Source organism: Anabrus simplex, chromosome 1 (assembly GCF_040414725.1).
Source record: "Anabrus simplex isolate iqAnaSimp1 chromosome 1, ASM4041472v1, whole genome shotgun sequence".
In the NCBI taxonomy this organism is placed as follows: Eukaryota; Metazoa; Arthropoda; class Insecta; order Orthoptera; family Tettigoniidae; genus Anabrus; species Anabrus simplex.
The window spans coordinates 1,648,042,984-1,648,059,822 of NC_090265.1; the positions used below are offsets into that span (position 1 = coordinate 1,648,042,984).

The 16,839-nt window shown below is 38.3% G+C and overlaps 1 protein-coding gene across 1 annotated transcript in view; it reads right to left on the bottom strand.

Annotated features, from left to right (window-relative positions):
• The window catches only part of LOC136881601 (neuroendocrine convertase 1), a 313,703-nt gene that overhangs the window by 274,657 nt on the left and 22,207 nt on the right, over window positions 1–16,839 (bottom strand). The window contains exon 2 of the mRNA XM_067154163.2: window positions 2,809–2,979. Within this exon, the coding sequence (XP_067010264.2) occupies window positions 2,809–2,979 (171 nt within the window). The remainder of the gene's footprint in view (window positions 1–2,808; window positions 2,980–16,839) is intronic.

The following is a 16,839-nucleotide window of genomic DNA, read 5'->3' on the forward strand; positions in this document are numbered from 1 at the left end:
GAAATGAGGAGTGTAAATCAAATCAAAATGTACCTCAATTTTCAGTTTCTGACCTACCACAAACCACATTTGTTTTTGTCAGGTCTGTCATCCCTAAAAGCCATAGAACTGAAATTTATTACTGTATGTATTGAGGAGATGATAGCCGAATGACATTGTCATTGGCTTCACAATAAGGAGGCTATCGCTCCATTCTACGCCCGTTTTGATGGGAGATCGGAAACGAAAATGAATCACGTCTCTATGGTTGATAATCGATATAGGACTAGAGATCCCATGACTATAATCTTGCTATCAACAAGCAAGAAATTTTACATGCTATCTTTGATGTAAGCCTATGTATTCATATTTTCTTAACAACTGGTTTTAATCTTATATGGCTCAAACTACGGTGATTGGCCACAAAATGAGTTCAATATGTAATTCAATCAAGTGCTACTTTTTAAGCATTGTTAAAATATTGGATTGATGAAATTTCAATTTCAATCTCAGTCTTCGTCCATGACATGTATGAAATAGGTTTTACATAGCAAATTTGAAACTGCGAATTGGGAAAAAGTATTTAAAGCTTGATTGAAAAACATCACAAGCAGCCGTTATTTATGAGTCAGTGAAATTAAAGTGGAAGAGGAGAATTCACCGCCAAACCATTATCCATTGCCATTTAAATTACAAAGTTTTCACGTATTCAGTCGATCTTAAAAAATATTAGGGGCTGCCTGGCCAAGGCGGTAAAGGCGTGATTGGTTCGCCCGGAAAGACGTGGGTTCGAATCACCGTCAGGAAGTCCTAAAATTTAAGAAACGAGATTTCCACTTCCGGAGGGTGCACATGGTCCTGAGGATCACTCAGCCTACACCAAAAATGAGTACCAGGCTAATTCCTGGTGGCAAAGGCGGCCGGGCGTAGAGCTAACCACTCTAACCCATCAAGTGCCGAGGTTATCGTGGAGCCTTTACCTTCCGCCCCTCCAAGGGCCTTCATGGCCTCCACGGCGATGACTTTTTGACTTTTATAAAATAGTGGCATATGTACCCGTTCTTCGCACGGTAATTAGTAATTGGTTTCACGATTCCTTCATGAATTTATGCGAAGATACATGCCTTTATTCAAAAGTTTCATACAGCATGTTAAAATGGTACTCTTCTACGAAAGCACATGGCAGTAGTCTAACGTTAAGTACGATAAAGCTGAACAAAGTGAAGACGGAATGAGGATGATCACAGAGTTTATTGAACGGTACAGTTCCTGGTCTGAAGTTGAGTGTAATTCTCCATACTTCTCGGTTACTCATTGTTGTTTTTCTGAAACCGGGAAAGGCGCTGTGGCTGAATCTCATGATACCAATCGTTGACGATAACCTCTCTTATTATTTTTTCTATCGAAAAGAGTAAGATGGCTCTTTAGTTAAACCTTTAACCACGAAATGACATGACAGCCTGTAAAGCCGTCCGTTAATAATATCACTCTTGTTATTCTCCTATCGAAAATGTGCACATGAGAAAAAAAGTTTTTAGAAATCGATTTTCATTAAGACTGGTAATTTTCAATTAAAGTTGGTCATGTATATTTTGTGGGAGGGTAAAAATCAATTGCGACTTCCTATAACCCACCAAACCAATCCGGGATTTAGAAACTATTGGCTCTAAAACCTATCGAAAAGCATGTGGATTCTAAATATGAAGTTTGGTAGAAATATATCCAGTAGATTTCAAATTATAAGAACTCGGATATACAAACAAAAACCAAACAAACAAAACAAACAAACAGAGAAATAGGCACCAAAACTAAAATATATGATCGTCAATGTTCAGACACATGGTCATAACGATTTTATTTATATAGATAAAAAATCTGCTCCACGTAAAATACCTTTTGGGCTATGTCTAGTGGACTTAGCCTGTAAAACAATCTGTTAATGATATGTCCCTTATTGAACATCTTATAGAAAAAGAACACATGAGAAAAAGTTTTAGAAATGATTTCTATCAAAGTTGATCGATTCGCATCCACGATGATCTGGTATATTTTGTGGAAGAGTAAAATCACGGTCTCCGTTTCTTATAAACCCTCGGTTCACTCCAGGAATCTGAAATGCTATGGACCTTAAAACCCACCTTTTGGCAGGGGGGCGGTACTAAATATTAAGTTTGGTTAAAATAATTGCAGTAGATTTTTAGATATAAGAAATATACTTTACATGTGCCCGATTTTAGGCTATGTCCACTCGAACTTAGACTGGAAAAAGGTCCGTGAATAATATCTCCCTTACTAACCCTTGTATCAAAATGATGCACAGGAGAAAAAAATAGAATTTGATTTTCATTAAGGCAGGAAGATTTCAATTAAGTTTGGTTGTGTATATTTTGTGGGAGTGCCAAATCACTGTTTCGGTTTCATATAAATCCCCAGTCATTTCAGAGATTTAGAAACAATATTGGCCCTGAAACCTACCCAAGGACAGGTTGATTCTGAATATGAAGTTTGGTAGAAATACATCCAGTAGTTTACAAGTTATACGAACTCAGACAAACAGACAGACAAATAGATACTAAATGAAAACTGAATGAAAATGTCACCCAAATATTCAATTTACAGACACACGGTCGTTACGATTTTATTTATATAGATCTTATAAAATAATATATACTCTTATATTCAGACGTTAAATTTGTATGTAGCTGTGGGCTGTAGGCCTATGATAGAGTAACAGGCATGGTTAATAACAGTTGGACTTGGAATATATAAATTAACTTCATAGATATCAGTAAACATTGGACAAAGAGGAATTAGAATTTGAACACTCACAGTTCCTCCGAAATCATAGTCCATCTCTTCCGCCAGAAGCTTCGCAATCTCCGGTCCACCCTGAAGGCGAACCACCCATTCGTTGGTGTAGTGTTGAGCGTTCTCTTGGCCTTGGTGTCCACAGGCAAGTGTACACAGGCACAGCATCCACAGAGTGCCTTTCTGCATCATCTACGTTGTACAGAAAATCGTAGCTTCAGTCACATGCCACATTTATACTACTGTAGATCGTTAACATTTAAATTCAACCCTTCGTTCTTCATGAGGCAAGCACATGTCTATTCAACAGTAGTTGAGCTAAGAAACAGTTCCTCGTCCTACCTTCCCTTTGCGATATTGTGAACTATCAAAAACACGCTTTTAGAAATCGACAGTGGAGCAATTGGTTTTAAGAAATGTCGTATGCTTCAGGTAAACGCCATATTCACTTTGTTTTCTACAGTAATATCTGTGGATTCGAAAGCAGTTGAGGCAAGAAAGAGGTCCTCATCCTCCCTTACCTTTTCAGTCTTTTAAATGAACAAACACGCAATTTACAAAGTCAGTCCACTAATCGTCATGAGATTAAAATTAAAAATTCTGTCTCGGTACAGTAGAATAAAATATAAATAACCTACGTACGTTGTGACCTTAGAACGTAACGCCAACAACCCACATTTGTCTCTTAGCATATACTGTAACATCAACTACCCACATCGGTACCTTAACACATATTAACAACTAGCCTTGGTGCCTTAGCATATATTGTGCTAAACCCACATCCGTCTCTTAGCACATAAATACCAACAACTCACCTCTGTGCCTTGGCATAGATTTCTAACAACCCACATCCGTCTCTTAGCACATAATACCAACAACTCACCTCGGTGCCTTGGCATAGATTTCCAACAACCCACATCGGTCTCTTAGCACATACTACCAACGACTCACCTCGGTGCCTTGGCATAGATTTCCAACAAGCCACATCGGTCTCTTAGCACATAATACCAGCAACTCACCTCGGGGCCTTGGCATATATTTCCGAAAACCCACATCGGTATCTTAGCACATAATACCAACGACTCACCTTGGTACCTTGGAATATATTTCCAGCAACACTCATCGGTTCTCTTAGCACATAATATCAACAACTCACTTCGGTGCCTTGGTATTATTGCCAACACTCATATGTAGTATTGTTTGGGGATGTTGAAAATGTCCTGTGGTTATTATTATTATTATTATTATTATTATTATTATTATTATTATTATTATTATTATTGTATGTTGGGTATTCATCCCGAAGGCTGGTTGGATCCTCAACAGGTTCACCATTAGCTGTCATAGATGGCCTAGGTGTCACTGGAGAGGCGTACTAGGGAAATGAGGAGTGAGGTAGTTTCCCGTTGCTTTCCTCACTGAGTCAGAATTTGCTATTGCACATCAGTCTGCCAAGCCCACTGAAATGCGTGCACCAACCGATCCTATGAGCGACATTTTCACACCATTCATAGCAGGGACTGGCTGCATAAGGAATGGCATTACTAGCGTCGCTCATACCTCAGCCACTCTCATATTGTCAAAGTCAAGTATAAGACTGAGACATGTCAGTGAAAGTAACAACTTTATTCTAGCCCATACCAGAAGACATAGTGCACTGTAAACACTACATCTTGCCAGCAAAGGCTCTTTATTATTATTATTATTATTATTATTATTATTATTATTATTATTATTATTATTATTATTATTATTATTATTATTATTATTATTGCTGACGACAGCGTTGGAAGCGATGTGTTATTTTCTGAAATTCCCCGAGATAGGTGAATGAAGTGCTTAGAATTAAATATCACTTAGCCCAGCCGGGAATCAAACCCGGATCTTCGAGAATCAAAGGCCAAGGCACTGACCACTAAGCCACGGAGTCAGATATTCCAAATATTTAAGGGTGAAAGAGAAAATAGAATTATAGTAATTGTAGATAAGAGACCAAGTTTTACATGACTCTTCATATCGTAATCATAGCCATGTAACGTTCAACTGGATCATGATGTTTGAATCTAAGTCTATCACATGCATTATCTGGGTCTTCTTGGTAAGTTACCAGTAAGAATACGGTTCCAGTGAATGGCTCCCCCCCCCCACCAGGATTATTTAATCCAAGAAATGGAAAAGATCCCAAGGAAAGCAGCACCGGTTGTTCGGGGGACGTCAACTAAGAAAAGTTCATTTAAATACAGCAGTGTATTAGTGTTAAATATGACACTGTCTATTTTTACGTTTTCAGCCTGGAATCTCGGTTAGTGTTCCATTAACGAGGCTAGAATATCCTACCTTTTCAAAGTTAAAATTCGCCAAAAATATGTCCCTTGCGACGCTGAAATGTCTGCAGTTAGAACATTCACATCTGTGGAATATTTTGGTAAATTTTGTAAGTTACCGTGCCTTTTCTGGCAAGACCTAGCTTTTCTTGTGCAGTATATATTCCAGTATAGGCTAGAACAAACGTTTTTGGTTTCATAGATTTATCTCAGTCTCACCCATGAGCGATGCTATTAATAGCATCCCTTATGAAGTCAGTCCCTGTTGCAGAGCGTGTGAAAAATCACTCATGGGTTCGGTTGGTGCGTGCATTTCAGTGGGTAGGCGATGGACTTACTGATATGTATAGCAAGTTCTGGCTTGGGAAATTAAACAACAAGAAACTGCCTTATTCCTCATTTCCCTATTATGCTCGTTCTGTGACATCCAGTGACGGAACGTTTAAGAATCAAACCACCCTTCGGGATGAATAATTCCTGGTGTTTGAATGAAAGAATTTTGGTGTGAATAGCATTTTTGATTTACTTTCAGTTAAAGATAGTTTGAAGGTAACACACATTACGCAAGTTCCTGTAATTCAGAGTGAGAAAGATTTGACTACAAATTTTACTCAGTGGCTTTTCCAAAATGTTTTATTAAGTTAATAAAAATGTTAATATCATCTCATGGGAGTTTCTCAAATTACTGTATATAGCAAATGAGAAATTTCAGAATCTGCGGTCAATCTAATTATGTTAGGGAGATGATAGGAAATGCATTATAAGTCTGGTTTGCAGGTGCCTTGCTAGACTGGGTTGCTTGTTTCGACTGGAGATATTTTGTATTTGACAGGAAAAAAGGACGTGGTCCGACAGTTAGATTTTGAGGACAGTGCTTAGCAGCCGAATAGAAATAATCTGGAGAATAATATGAAACATATGTCCATAGTTTATACCTGAAAGAAAATATGGCATTATTGGGAGCATCGAAGTTGTGGGCTTACTTTTAGTCGGCATAGGAACCTTTCCGAAATTGGACAGCCTACTACTGTAATATACTGTATGGAATTAATCTTAATTATATATGGGATATAGGTAGAACTACACTGACAAGTTCAATAACATTAATGCAAAATCACTTATATCGCAATTAGCGGAGGATGATCATGTCTAATTACTGCTGAAATCTGTAATTTGATGAGTACACTTTGCCAATTTGGAACGTCTGGTGAGAGGAAGTTGAATAAGATTCCATCCCTGAACAACTGTAGGCGAATCACTGAACTGCAAACCATATATTGCACTTGAATTAGATTGTCATATTTTTCATTACCCACGTAATGAACTTAACTTTATCCTCAAATTCCTGGGAATCGAAGCTTCTCTACAAGTTAATTCAGGAAATATTAAAGTTTCATAGACCAACGTAATTATGTTAATTATAATTTGGCTAGCATCATAGACCAAATCTAATAACAAATCAAACGCCATTTTTAACAGAAATTTTAAATATATTTATGGGAAAAATCTAAACATGCCAAATGTTCTAATTTTATGATTCCTACGCACTGTGAGTTTATTTACTTGCGTAACGACGACACACGAGGCTTTTTTTAAATATATAGAGTAGGTGTCCGGCTCCATGGCTAAATGGTGAGCGTGCTGGCCTTTGGACACAGGGGACCCGGGTTCGATTCCCGGCAGGGTTGGGAACTTTAAACATACTTGGTTAATTTCGCTGGCACGGAAGCTGCGTGTATGCGTCGTATTCATCATCATTTCATCCTCATCATGACCGTAGGTCACAAACTGGCGTCAAATTAAAAGACCTGCATCTGGCGAGCCGAATTTGTCCTCGGACACTCCCGGCACTAAAAGCCACGCGCCATTTTCATTTTTGTATAGAGTAGGTTCGACAAAATCCACAGTATGACTAATTGAACAGTGACTTAATTATACTGTGGCTTCACCTGAGCACAAGGAAAAGATCTGATCAGATTGTTACATCCTCAAAGCATTGCGTACACTGATTGTAGAGGTTGTAAATTGTGCAGTAGATCTCTTCCGTGGATCGATCAAGAAACTTCAGTATTCATTACATTTAGTGTGTCTGGAAGATAGGATTCTACAATGTTTATAACTATTTTCAAGTATTATTATATGCAGTGTTGTTGACAATGTAATACAGGGGTTTACTGAGAAGTTAAACAAACCTTGTTATTAGATTTGGTCTATGATGCTGGTCAAATTATAATTAACATAATTACGTTGGTCTATGAAACTTTAATATTTCCTAAATTAACTTGTAGATAAGCTTCGATTCCCAGGAATTTGAGGATAAAGTTCATTACGTGGGTTATGAAGTTAAACAATACTGCAAATTCAGCCAAAATACTACTGTTAATTTAAGTGATTAAACTGAAAAGTTCAAGTAAATTAGAGTAAATATAGGATGCAGAGTTTTATAGTTTGGTTATTAACTATAAAGGTGCATGCAGATTTGCATAGATGACCGAAATAATGATGAAGACTGAGTAGTTTAAAATCGTGTGGCAAAACTGCTGTTAACGTTATTGTAATGAAATTCCACTTATTTCATTCAGGAATAATGTGTGGTATTATTAAGTCTCTGTTTTACACCTTGTATAAAAGTACCTGTTGCGCTTTGAAGTGAATGTAAGCGTATATAATTGAATTAAAATTCGAGGGCGATTGAATTTTCAGTTTAATATTTTCCTAGTAAAAAAGAGTGTATGATTATTTCAAGGTTGATTTTGTTCACTTTATTCGAGTGGTGTATAATATCTTCATAAAATGGAAGCGTATTCAAATGTCTCAAGAAACATTTTCCTGTACTGCACATTATCATTGAGCATGATTTCCTCACTGTTTTATAAACTAGCATTAGAAATAGGCTAAGCGAGACTTCATAAATACCTTTGTCAATATTAACAATTACTTGTAACGTTTAGAAAATATCTACAGGTCGGTTTGCTTGAAATACTATATTTCCTAGTCAAAATGGTTTGTGATTGCATATCATTCCCGTTAATTCAATCAATGGTTTTATAATTTTATATAAATTATCATAAAAGTTAAATAAATCATTAGATAAATACCAAGAAACAACCTCGTAGGTATACAAAGAATCTAATGCACAGGGCGTCATCTTAATTTCAAAATCCTACAGTGCAGTGGACGAGAAATGCAAGTAATGAAATAAATATCAATTATAGTTACCCTCAACATACGGTCTGCTCAAATACAATACGTTGGTGTTTATCCACGTTCAGATCTAATTTCCTTTAATAGGACTAGAGAAATTTATTGTAGTTTGAATAACATTTAGGGAACACCTAAATTTATTATTATATTTAATTTAATTATTCTTGCTACTTCCATACCAATATTTCCCTTGTGATATAGTGTTATGCAACCCGCCACGTTAGGTACATTTATATACTAACGTTATTAAGTAAATAATATATTATTATTGGTTGGAACAGCATTGTTATTTACATTCTTAAGTTTTAAATATCACTTTATATATTCGGATAATTTTATTCTATCTAGACAACCTTTAAAACTGTTGTAATGTAATGGGATAAAAGTTTTTACACTCCTTATGATTTTAAAAATTTCGTTCTTCCTCAATAGTTACCCTTCCGTCTCTAGAAAGCATTAGTGTGGTGGAGATTAGTGGGTCTCTTTGAACAGAGATTTACGTCCAGAATTTGTAAAGCCACATGCAAGTGCATAATACATGAGTGACTTACCGTACGGACGCTCGAAGCCGTGTGCTAGTGAATGATGCGACTGGCATCGGTTGTGCACGACAAATCAAAAGGTCTCCTTCCACTGGCAATTAATGGGTGGGTTCTTTTAAAGTGGTCCCGTTCTACGACAGAAGGGAGTCGCAGAGAGTGGGGGAGGGCGTGGTGAGGTGGGAGCTCCCGGAGATGAGGTGGAAATGGCCCCGGGAAGAAGTAAGTGAAAATAAGAAACTCTCCCGTAGAGAGGATGACGTCGCATAGTGGGTGTCTGTAAGTCACGCCACACGGAATAATTTCACTATCAACAGGACGAGTTCAAAAACACAGTTCTTAGTCTTAGACATACATAAGTCATCAGCATAGAGTGGTACGATCTTCAGCAGTCTGCAAGCCGTTGTGAGTTAAATACGTAATTCCATAATCTTCCATTTTAAAATTTGCCCTAAAGTCTCCTTCGTTTCTACACCTTTTATGATTAAGGAATTAAAAACTGAGTCTAACCACCGTTACCTCTGTTTCCATTTACTTTCTTTATCCTTCAATGGGAGAAGTCTATTATTCTCCTAGGTAATCAGTCCACCTTCATTCGCCTCACATGACCTCACCACCGAAGCCGATTTATACTGTATGTATAGCTTCACCCCGTTACCTCATTTCTATTGTCCTCCTGCTATCATTCCCACTTGTTTATATGAACAATATTATTCTGCTACTTCCATGTATATATTTCTAATACCGGGTGGCCCACCTGTCCCTTGTGATATAGTGCTATGCAACCCGCCGCGTTAGGTACATTTATATACTAACGTTATTGGTTTGATATCCTTCATTTATGGCTTTGAGAGAGGCCGAGGTGCCGAAATGTTGTCCCCCAGGAGTTCTTTTACGTGCCGGTAAATCCTCCGACATGAGGCTGGAGTATTTGATCATCTTCAAACACCATGGGCTGGGCCAGGAATGAACCTGCAAACTTGGAGACAGAAGGCTAGCGTTCTACAGTCTGAGGTACACAGGCCAGCTGCTGCATGTCTGAAAAACATCAGTTCCTCTCCCTAACGCGATGTAATATAACGAGATGTGTATTCATGGAATAGAAGAGAGCAGGAATCGTGAACGCCCCTAAAACGAGCACAGATAAGAAGAACACGTACGTTACAACAGGAGGTGCACACACGGACCAGGAACTGAACCAGGCAGGCAACTGTTTTCTTCGTGTCAAGCCTCCCAGTAGCTCATAGTGGACAAGGTACGGGGGTGTGGATGTTTGTATCCCAAACAAGTAATGTTCGTTTTTCTTTTTACCGCAGTTGCCTGGGGTCTGGCAAAGTTGCATGCTTAAGGGTTTCTACAGACTGATTTGTATATGTCACTCTTCTAATCTGGGAGAATATACCTCATAAGTACTGTACTAGAAATGATTCACCTGTTTCAAACTAATACTCTTCAGTGGCATTTAAACCTCTGAGATTTATTTCCGCAATTCTCACATCATAGTAGCTGCACATCTTTACAAGCTCTAGGCTTTCAACAAAGTCCGCTGCATGCTTCTAGCAATAATATACGCTACTTCTTACCCCACCCCCAATGATGTAGGCTTCTACAAGGTCGAGATTCTAATCAATTAAATTACGCTAGCCTACTTCACTCCATTTACTAAATTCACAGCAAATTTCATTAAGATAAAAATATATTTTTACCTAACGCATGGATTTTCACGAAACTTTGTGGAAATGTCACCTACATAAAAATAGAGATATCACGAACATTTCTTTCATATATAATTAATAGTTTTCTAAAATATTTCTGTTTGAAATTTTAATACAATTTTTTTTCATGAACTTTAATTAACATGTTAATTTAAATTCGTAATTAGATAGATAATACTTCTTTTAAAAGCACTACGTACCATTTTTCTGTTCATAATTTATATTAGGAGATGTAGAGTACTAAAGTTTGTGTAATATTTACGTTCGAAAATTTTGGACTTCAAAATCCCTACTACATGAAACAATTCTGCAATCAAAAATTCCATACGCAGGATTCTTAATATAGCTATGATATATATACCATACAAATTTTCTTACATTTGGCAGAATATTATGGGAGAAAAATGGGATTTAAATGTAAAATTACAATTGGCAAACAAAGCATTATTACAGTGATAAATTGTTTGAATTCAGCGGAATAACTTCGTGACAAGGAAGAAGAAACTAAATCCTTCAAATTTTAGTCATTAAAATAATTTCACCATAATGACCAAAATACCGTATCGATTTGTATCTCCGGAATGTCGCCTTAAGAGAGTCCATTTTCGCTATTTTCAATTCCTAGGGGATGCCTAGGTAGGGTTGCCAGATTTACAGACGGCAAATGACGAATACTTCAATTTATTTGCCATTTAGCACAAAAATAGATATTTAAAAACTTTTGTTTACAATTGTCTTTACCTCACACCGACAGAGATAGGTCTTATGGCGGTGATGCGATAGGCAATGGCTAGGATTGGGAAGGAAGCTACCATGGCATTACTAATCAAGGTACAGCCCAAGAATTTGCCAGGTGTGAAAGTGGGAAACCAGGGAAAAGCATCTTCAGGGCTGCCGATAGTGGGGTTGGAACCCATTAACTCCTGAATGCAAGCTGATAGCTACGTGACCCAAGCCTCGCAGCCACTTGCTCGGCATTTAATGGATGAGAGAGGCTAAGATATATATGAACTAATAAATACCGGTCATAATATAATAGCGTGAAATATTTAATTTATTACAAAATAACAATGCCTTAGTATTTTATTCTTTCTTCCTTAGTCCCTTTACCGTTAGTTCTTTCCTTGGACTCCTCGAGGGATCCCACCCATACCACCTCAAGGACAATGTCCTGGATTGTGAGATATTTGATTGGGTATAGAACTGGAGAGGAGGACCAGTACCTCTCCCAGGCGGCCTCACTTGCTATGCTGAACAGCGACCTTGTGAAGGATACGAAGACAAGGAAAGGAAAGGAAAGGAAAGGAAAGGAAAGGAAAGGAAAGGAAAGGAAAGGAAAGGAAAGGAAAGGAAAGGAAAGGAAAGGAAAGGAAGTGTCCGTGACCTTCAGTTATTTACAGTCACGGCATTTGCCTGGAGGAGAAGTGGGAAGCCACGGAAAACCACTTCGAGGTTGGCTTAGGTGGGAAACTCCCTCTACTCTGTTGACCTCCCGAGTCTGAGTGAACCCCGTTCAAGTTCTCGCATCACCTTTGAAATTTCGTGGCAGAGCCGGAAATTGAATCCGGGCCTCCAGGGGTTACAGCCCCTGTCGAATCAATAGTTTTCGGGATCGCTGAGATGAATAGTGACAATCCGATTTTTTTAAAGTCCAAGTTCAGCCTCCTTTTGGCTAGTGGCGCGGGGAGGGAGCGAGATATAAAAATAATCGATTATAATGTCGAATCCTTACTTTTCGCTGTCGCTGAGATACATAGTAACACTCCGGATATTTTAGAAGTCAAAGTCCAGGCCCCTTATGGGTAGGGGGTGAGGGGAGAATGAGGTATAATAATAATCGAAAATAGTACAGAATTCATAGTTTTCGGCGTCACTGAGATGAATAGAAACCCTCCGGACATTTTTAAAGTTCAAGTTCAGCCCCCTTTTTGGGTGGAGGCGAGGAGGGACAGTATGACTTAGAAATAATCCATTTGAAGTGGGGACGTACAAATATTACCTACTATCTGGAAAAAAATAATGAGGGGGAAAGACGCCCCTAGAACCCCTAGGGAAGGGGGCGAAATATAATCAAAATACATTATATATTCTGTACTGTGTGTATATATTATATATAAAGTAAGGTATAAAAATGAGAATGGACGTGAATTAATGAGGCACTTCCAAGCATCTTATAAACTTACAACTTGGTACCAAAGAAGCTGATGACTTCAGTATCCCTAGGAAAATTGAAAATTCTCAAAATTCCCTGAAGGGTGCACGCTAAAAAGTAAAAATTTGGGGCTCAGCTTAAGAACTCAGTCGCATATATTTATCGAAAACGATAACATATAGTTTTCATGGTCTTAAATGTTTTCTGAAAGTCCTAAATTTTTACCCCCTTCCGTAAATCTAGATGGCGGCACAATCTGCCAGACGAGCTAGAAAATTGTTGACAAAATTTTGGCTTTAAGCCTGTGTCCGACGGAAACATTACGAGGTGTAAATTTTTTCATTTTTTTACCCCCGAAAAGTATCGAAATGTGGAAGCAACTTTAATTGTGGTGCAGACCTTCCTTTGGAGTTATTTGGTGGCTAAACGGAAGTCCTATCACAAAACGGATGGAACAATCTCAGTTCAATTTGGAGTGATCTACAACTTTGGTTCTATGACTTTTTGTCGTATATCTGTCCATTATACGTTATATTTGACTGTAATTCTCGATTGTGCGTAAATTTTGTATTTTTACACTATAATTTATAGTTTGACACACTTATAGTCAAGATAGAATCATCAAATTCTTCACGAACACTGGCCCACCCAGTAGTTATATGCGAGTATGTTTCTAGCTGTTACATATGTATCGAAAAAGTAATGAAGTGTACGAAAACTCTATGCAAATTTTTCCCTATTCCATGTTACTAAATATAAACCATAGTGTAGATACGAGAAAATGTCATAGGATAAACCACTTAGACCGTAAAAAGTGGCGTCTTATGGTGCGATCCGTTAGTCGATATGACGTACTGTTTAACAGCAGTTAATCTGTAAATGAAGGGCCTGCAATATTATAAACTGCATATACGTTCGTACACCGATCTGTATATATTCATTGAAGTTGATTTCAGAGATAAAGAAAGGGGAAATCTGCCATTATAATTAATACTTTGCAAATCGATAGTGACAGTCAGCAGGAGGGCGTCTGCTATTGTTATCAATACTCCCCACATCGACTTTGACTGACAGTAGGAAGGGGGTCCTTCTCCAACTCCTGTGTAACTGGCATTAATAAGAAGGGCCTACCACTATGATGGAAAATTCCCTTCTCGATTTGACTGGCAGAAGGCAAGGGAGCATGCCATTGCTCAAAACTTCCCTGTCCGATTTTGTCCGGTCCGCCATTAAAAAATAGTTACCAGTCTGAAACTTGACTGGCTTTAGGCAAAGTTGCCTGCTATTATAATCGAAACTCATGAACTCGAGTGTGACTGGCAGTAAGCTGACTGGCATCAGGAAAATGGGCCTGTCATTATAATGATAACAGCACAAGTCAATTTTGACTGCCAGCACAGAAAGTGCCTACAATTACAGTAAAAACTCCTCAACCGTAATATGTCTGGCAGTAGGAACGGGGGCCTGCCATTGTAACGAAAACTCCCCAAATCAGTTGTGACCGCGCAGTAGGCAGGGGGCCTGGTATTATAAAGAAAACTTCCGAAATTCTATTGTGAATGACGATAGACAAGTGAGCCTGACATTATCATCACAACTCAGCGAATCGCTCTTTACATTGGCAACAACGCATGGCGACCTCCCCATACTGTCTTTCGGACAATACTAAGACACATGCAGTCTAAACTGCATATGCAGTAATTTAATTCGATATCTCTATACAACGTAGAATACTGTAGCGAAGCACGTGTACATTTGCTAGTTTAATTATAAATGCTCGCTACCCAGTTGGTGGCTATCCGTAACTGGGAGAGGGAGACGAATGTTTATTCATTCATGCATGCATAAGCAGCTCATCCAGTCGTTCTTTCATCCATCCATTCGTTCATTCGTACAGTCATTCCGCTGATTCACAATGTCTACTCTAAGCTAAGGAGAAAGTACGGACTCGCGACGAAACAAATACTCGCATTAATTAGTAATAAGGGTAAGATACATGTTGTCTTAGACTATAAAAAAACTGTTAATATCTAAGACAAATATTAACTAATATTTTTTTTAATAACAGCTTAGAGATTAGGGGTAAATAGTAATTAGGTGTAAGTGTAACTTTGAAGGCAGCAGTAGAGAAATTTATATATGACAAGAAAGGAATTCATATATCGTAATAATATGAACTGCAATAAATGATTACTGTCTCATCAGTTACAGGCGATCCGGCACTACGGGATGGGAATATTCAACTCTATTCTATTCTATTCCTCAATTCATCAACGCGAAACATTACAATCACCGAAATTGAACAATTTACATACTAATTAACACAAACCACATAGACATGTTTAAAATCTTTTCACAGACCTTAACTCCTCCAGCAAAGAAATCATTCCATTTATTTTATTTGTGAGTCACCTTGTAACAAAAAAAAAAGATTCCTTATTTTTTACATGCCGTACATATGCATTAGTTTCTTTTAATTTGCACCAACACAGCTACGATGGGATATGAAAGGGCTAGGAAAGAGAAGGAAGTGGCCGCGGCCTTAATTAAGGTACAGCCCCAGTATTTGCCAGCTGTGAAAATGGGAAACAGCGGAAAACCGTTTTAAGGGATGCCGACAGTGGGGCTGGAACCCACTATCTCCCGGATGCATGCTCACAGTTGTGCGCCCCTAACCGCACGGCCAACTCGTCCGGTATTCTACTGCTCAGTCCAGATTGAAAATCCTTGAACTGGCCGCAAAACGAACTCAGGGCCTTGGAATGAGAGACAGACACGCTACATCTACTTGACTGGGCTGATTATTATTATTATTATTATTATTATTATTATTATTATTATTATTATTATTATTATTATTAATAATAATAATAATAATAATAATAATAATAATAATAATAATAATAATAATATAATAATAATAATAATAATAATAATAATAGTAATATATTTACGAGGTTAAGAATGTCTTTCATTTTCTGACAGATCATGAGCCAAACCACTCTTTTGTGCATACATTCATTTTTCTTTCATTATATCGGAACTCCTTATCTTCCCTGTGGGTGGAGTCAAAGGATGCATTATCTGTACCTTCTGCATGTCCTGAGGGGAGACTAATACGGGAAACCCCAAAGAATCTCTACTCACTTTCTCGTCCTCTATGCCCAAAAAATATCCACGATCCTATAATTTTCCATGAAGAGGAAGAAAATATGCGAGTTTGGAAATCTCAGTGGTTTTCCTTTTCACACCAAGCTAATGCAGGGGCTTAATTAAGGCCATGTTATGGGTGTACCTTAATTAAGTCTACGACCACTTCCTTCCCACTCCTAGGCCTTTCCTATCTCATCGTCACTCTAAGACCTACCTGCCTCGGTGCGACATAAAGCCAATTGTAGCAAAACATGTGAGGAGTAGGACGGGTTTCAGTTAACACGGAATTTTTCTCAAGCTCTTAGTCATAGGAAGAACACGCACAGTGAGAATTCCAAGGCTTTGGGTTCGTTTTGCGACTAGTTCAAGGATTTCAATTCTGGACCGAGGCGTGGAACACGGCTCACTTGATACGAGGTATTCTCAAGTTAATAGTTACAGGAAGAAGAAGCTCAGTAAGAAGAAGACGCTATTAATCTAGTATCCATAGTCCTCCATGAGGACTAGTTGACGTGGTTACAACGGTGTCGGGAAATTTTGCCCCAGAGGCCCGGGTTCGATTCACGGCTCTGCCACGAAATTTTAAAAGTGGTACGAGGGCTGCAACGGGGTTCACTTAGCCTCAGGAGGTCAACTGAGTAGAGGAGGGTTCGATTCCCATCTCAGCCATCCTGGAAGTGGTTTTTCGTGGTTTCCCACTTCTCCTCCAGGCAAATGCCGGGATGGTACTGGTCATCCTCCCTAATTGTATCCCCCGACCCAGAGTCTGAAGCTCCAGGACACTGCCCTTGAAGTGGTAAAGGTGGGATCCCTCGCTGAGTTCGAGGGAAAAACCGACCCTGGAGGGTAAACAGATAAAGAAGAAGAATAAAAAAATTAGGAGATACATGGTGGTTTTATCTTTCTGGATGTGTTAACATTGATATTTAGAAATTGCATGTGTTAAAAGCCAAAGCACTCACGTC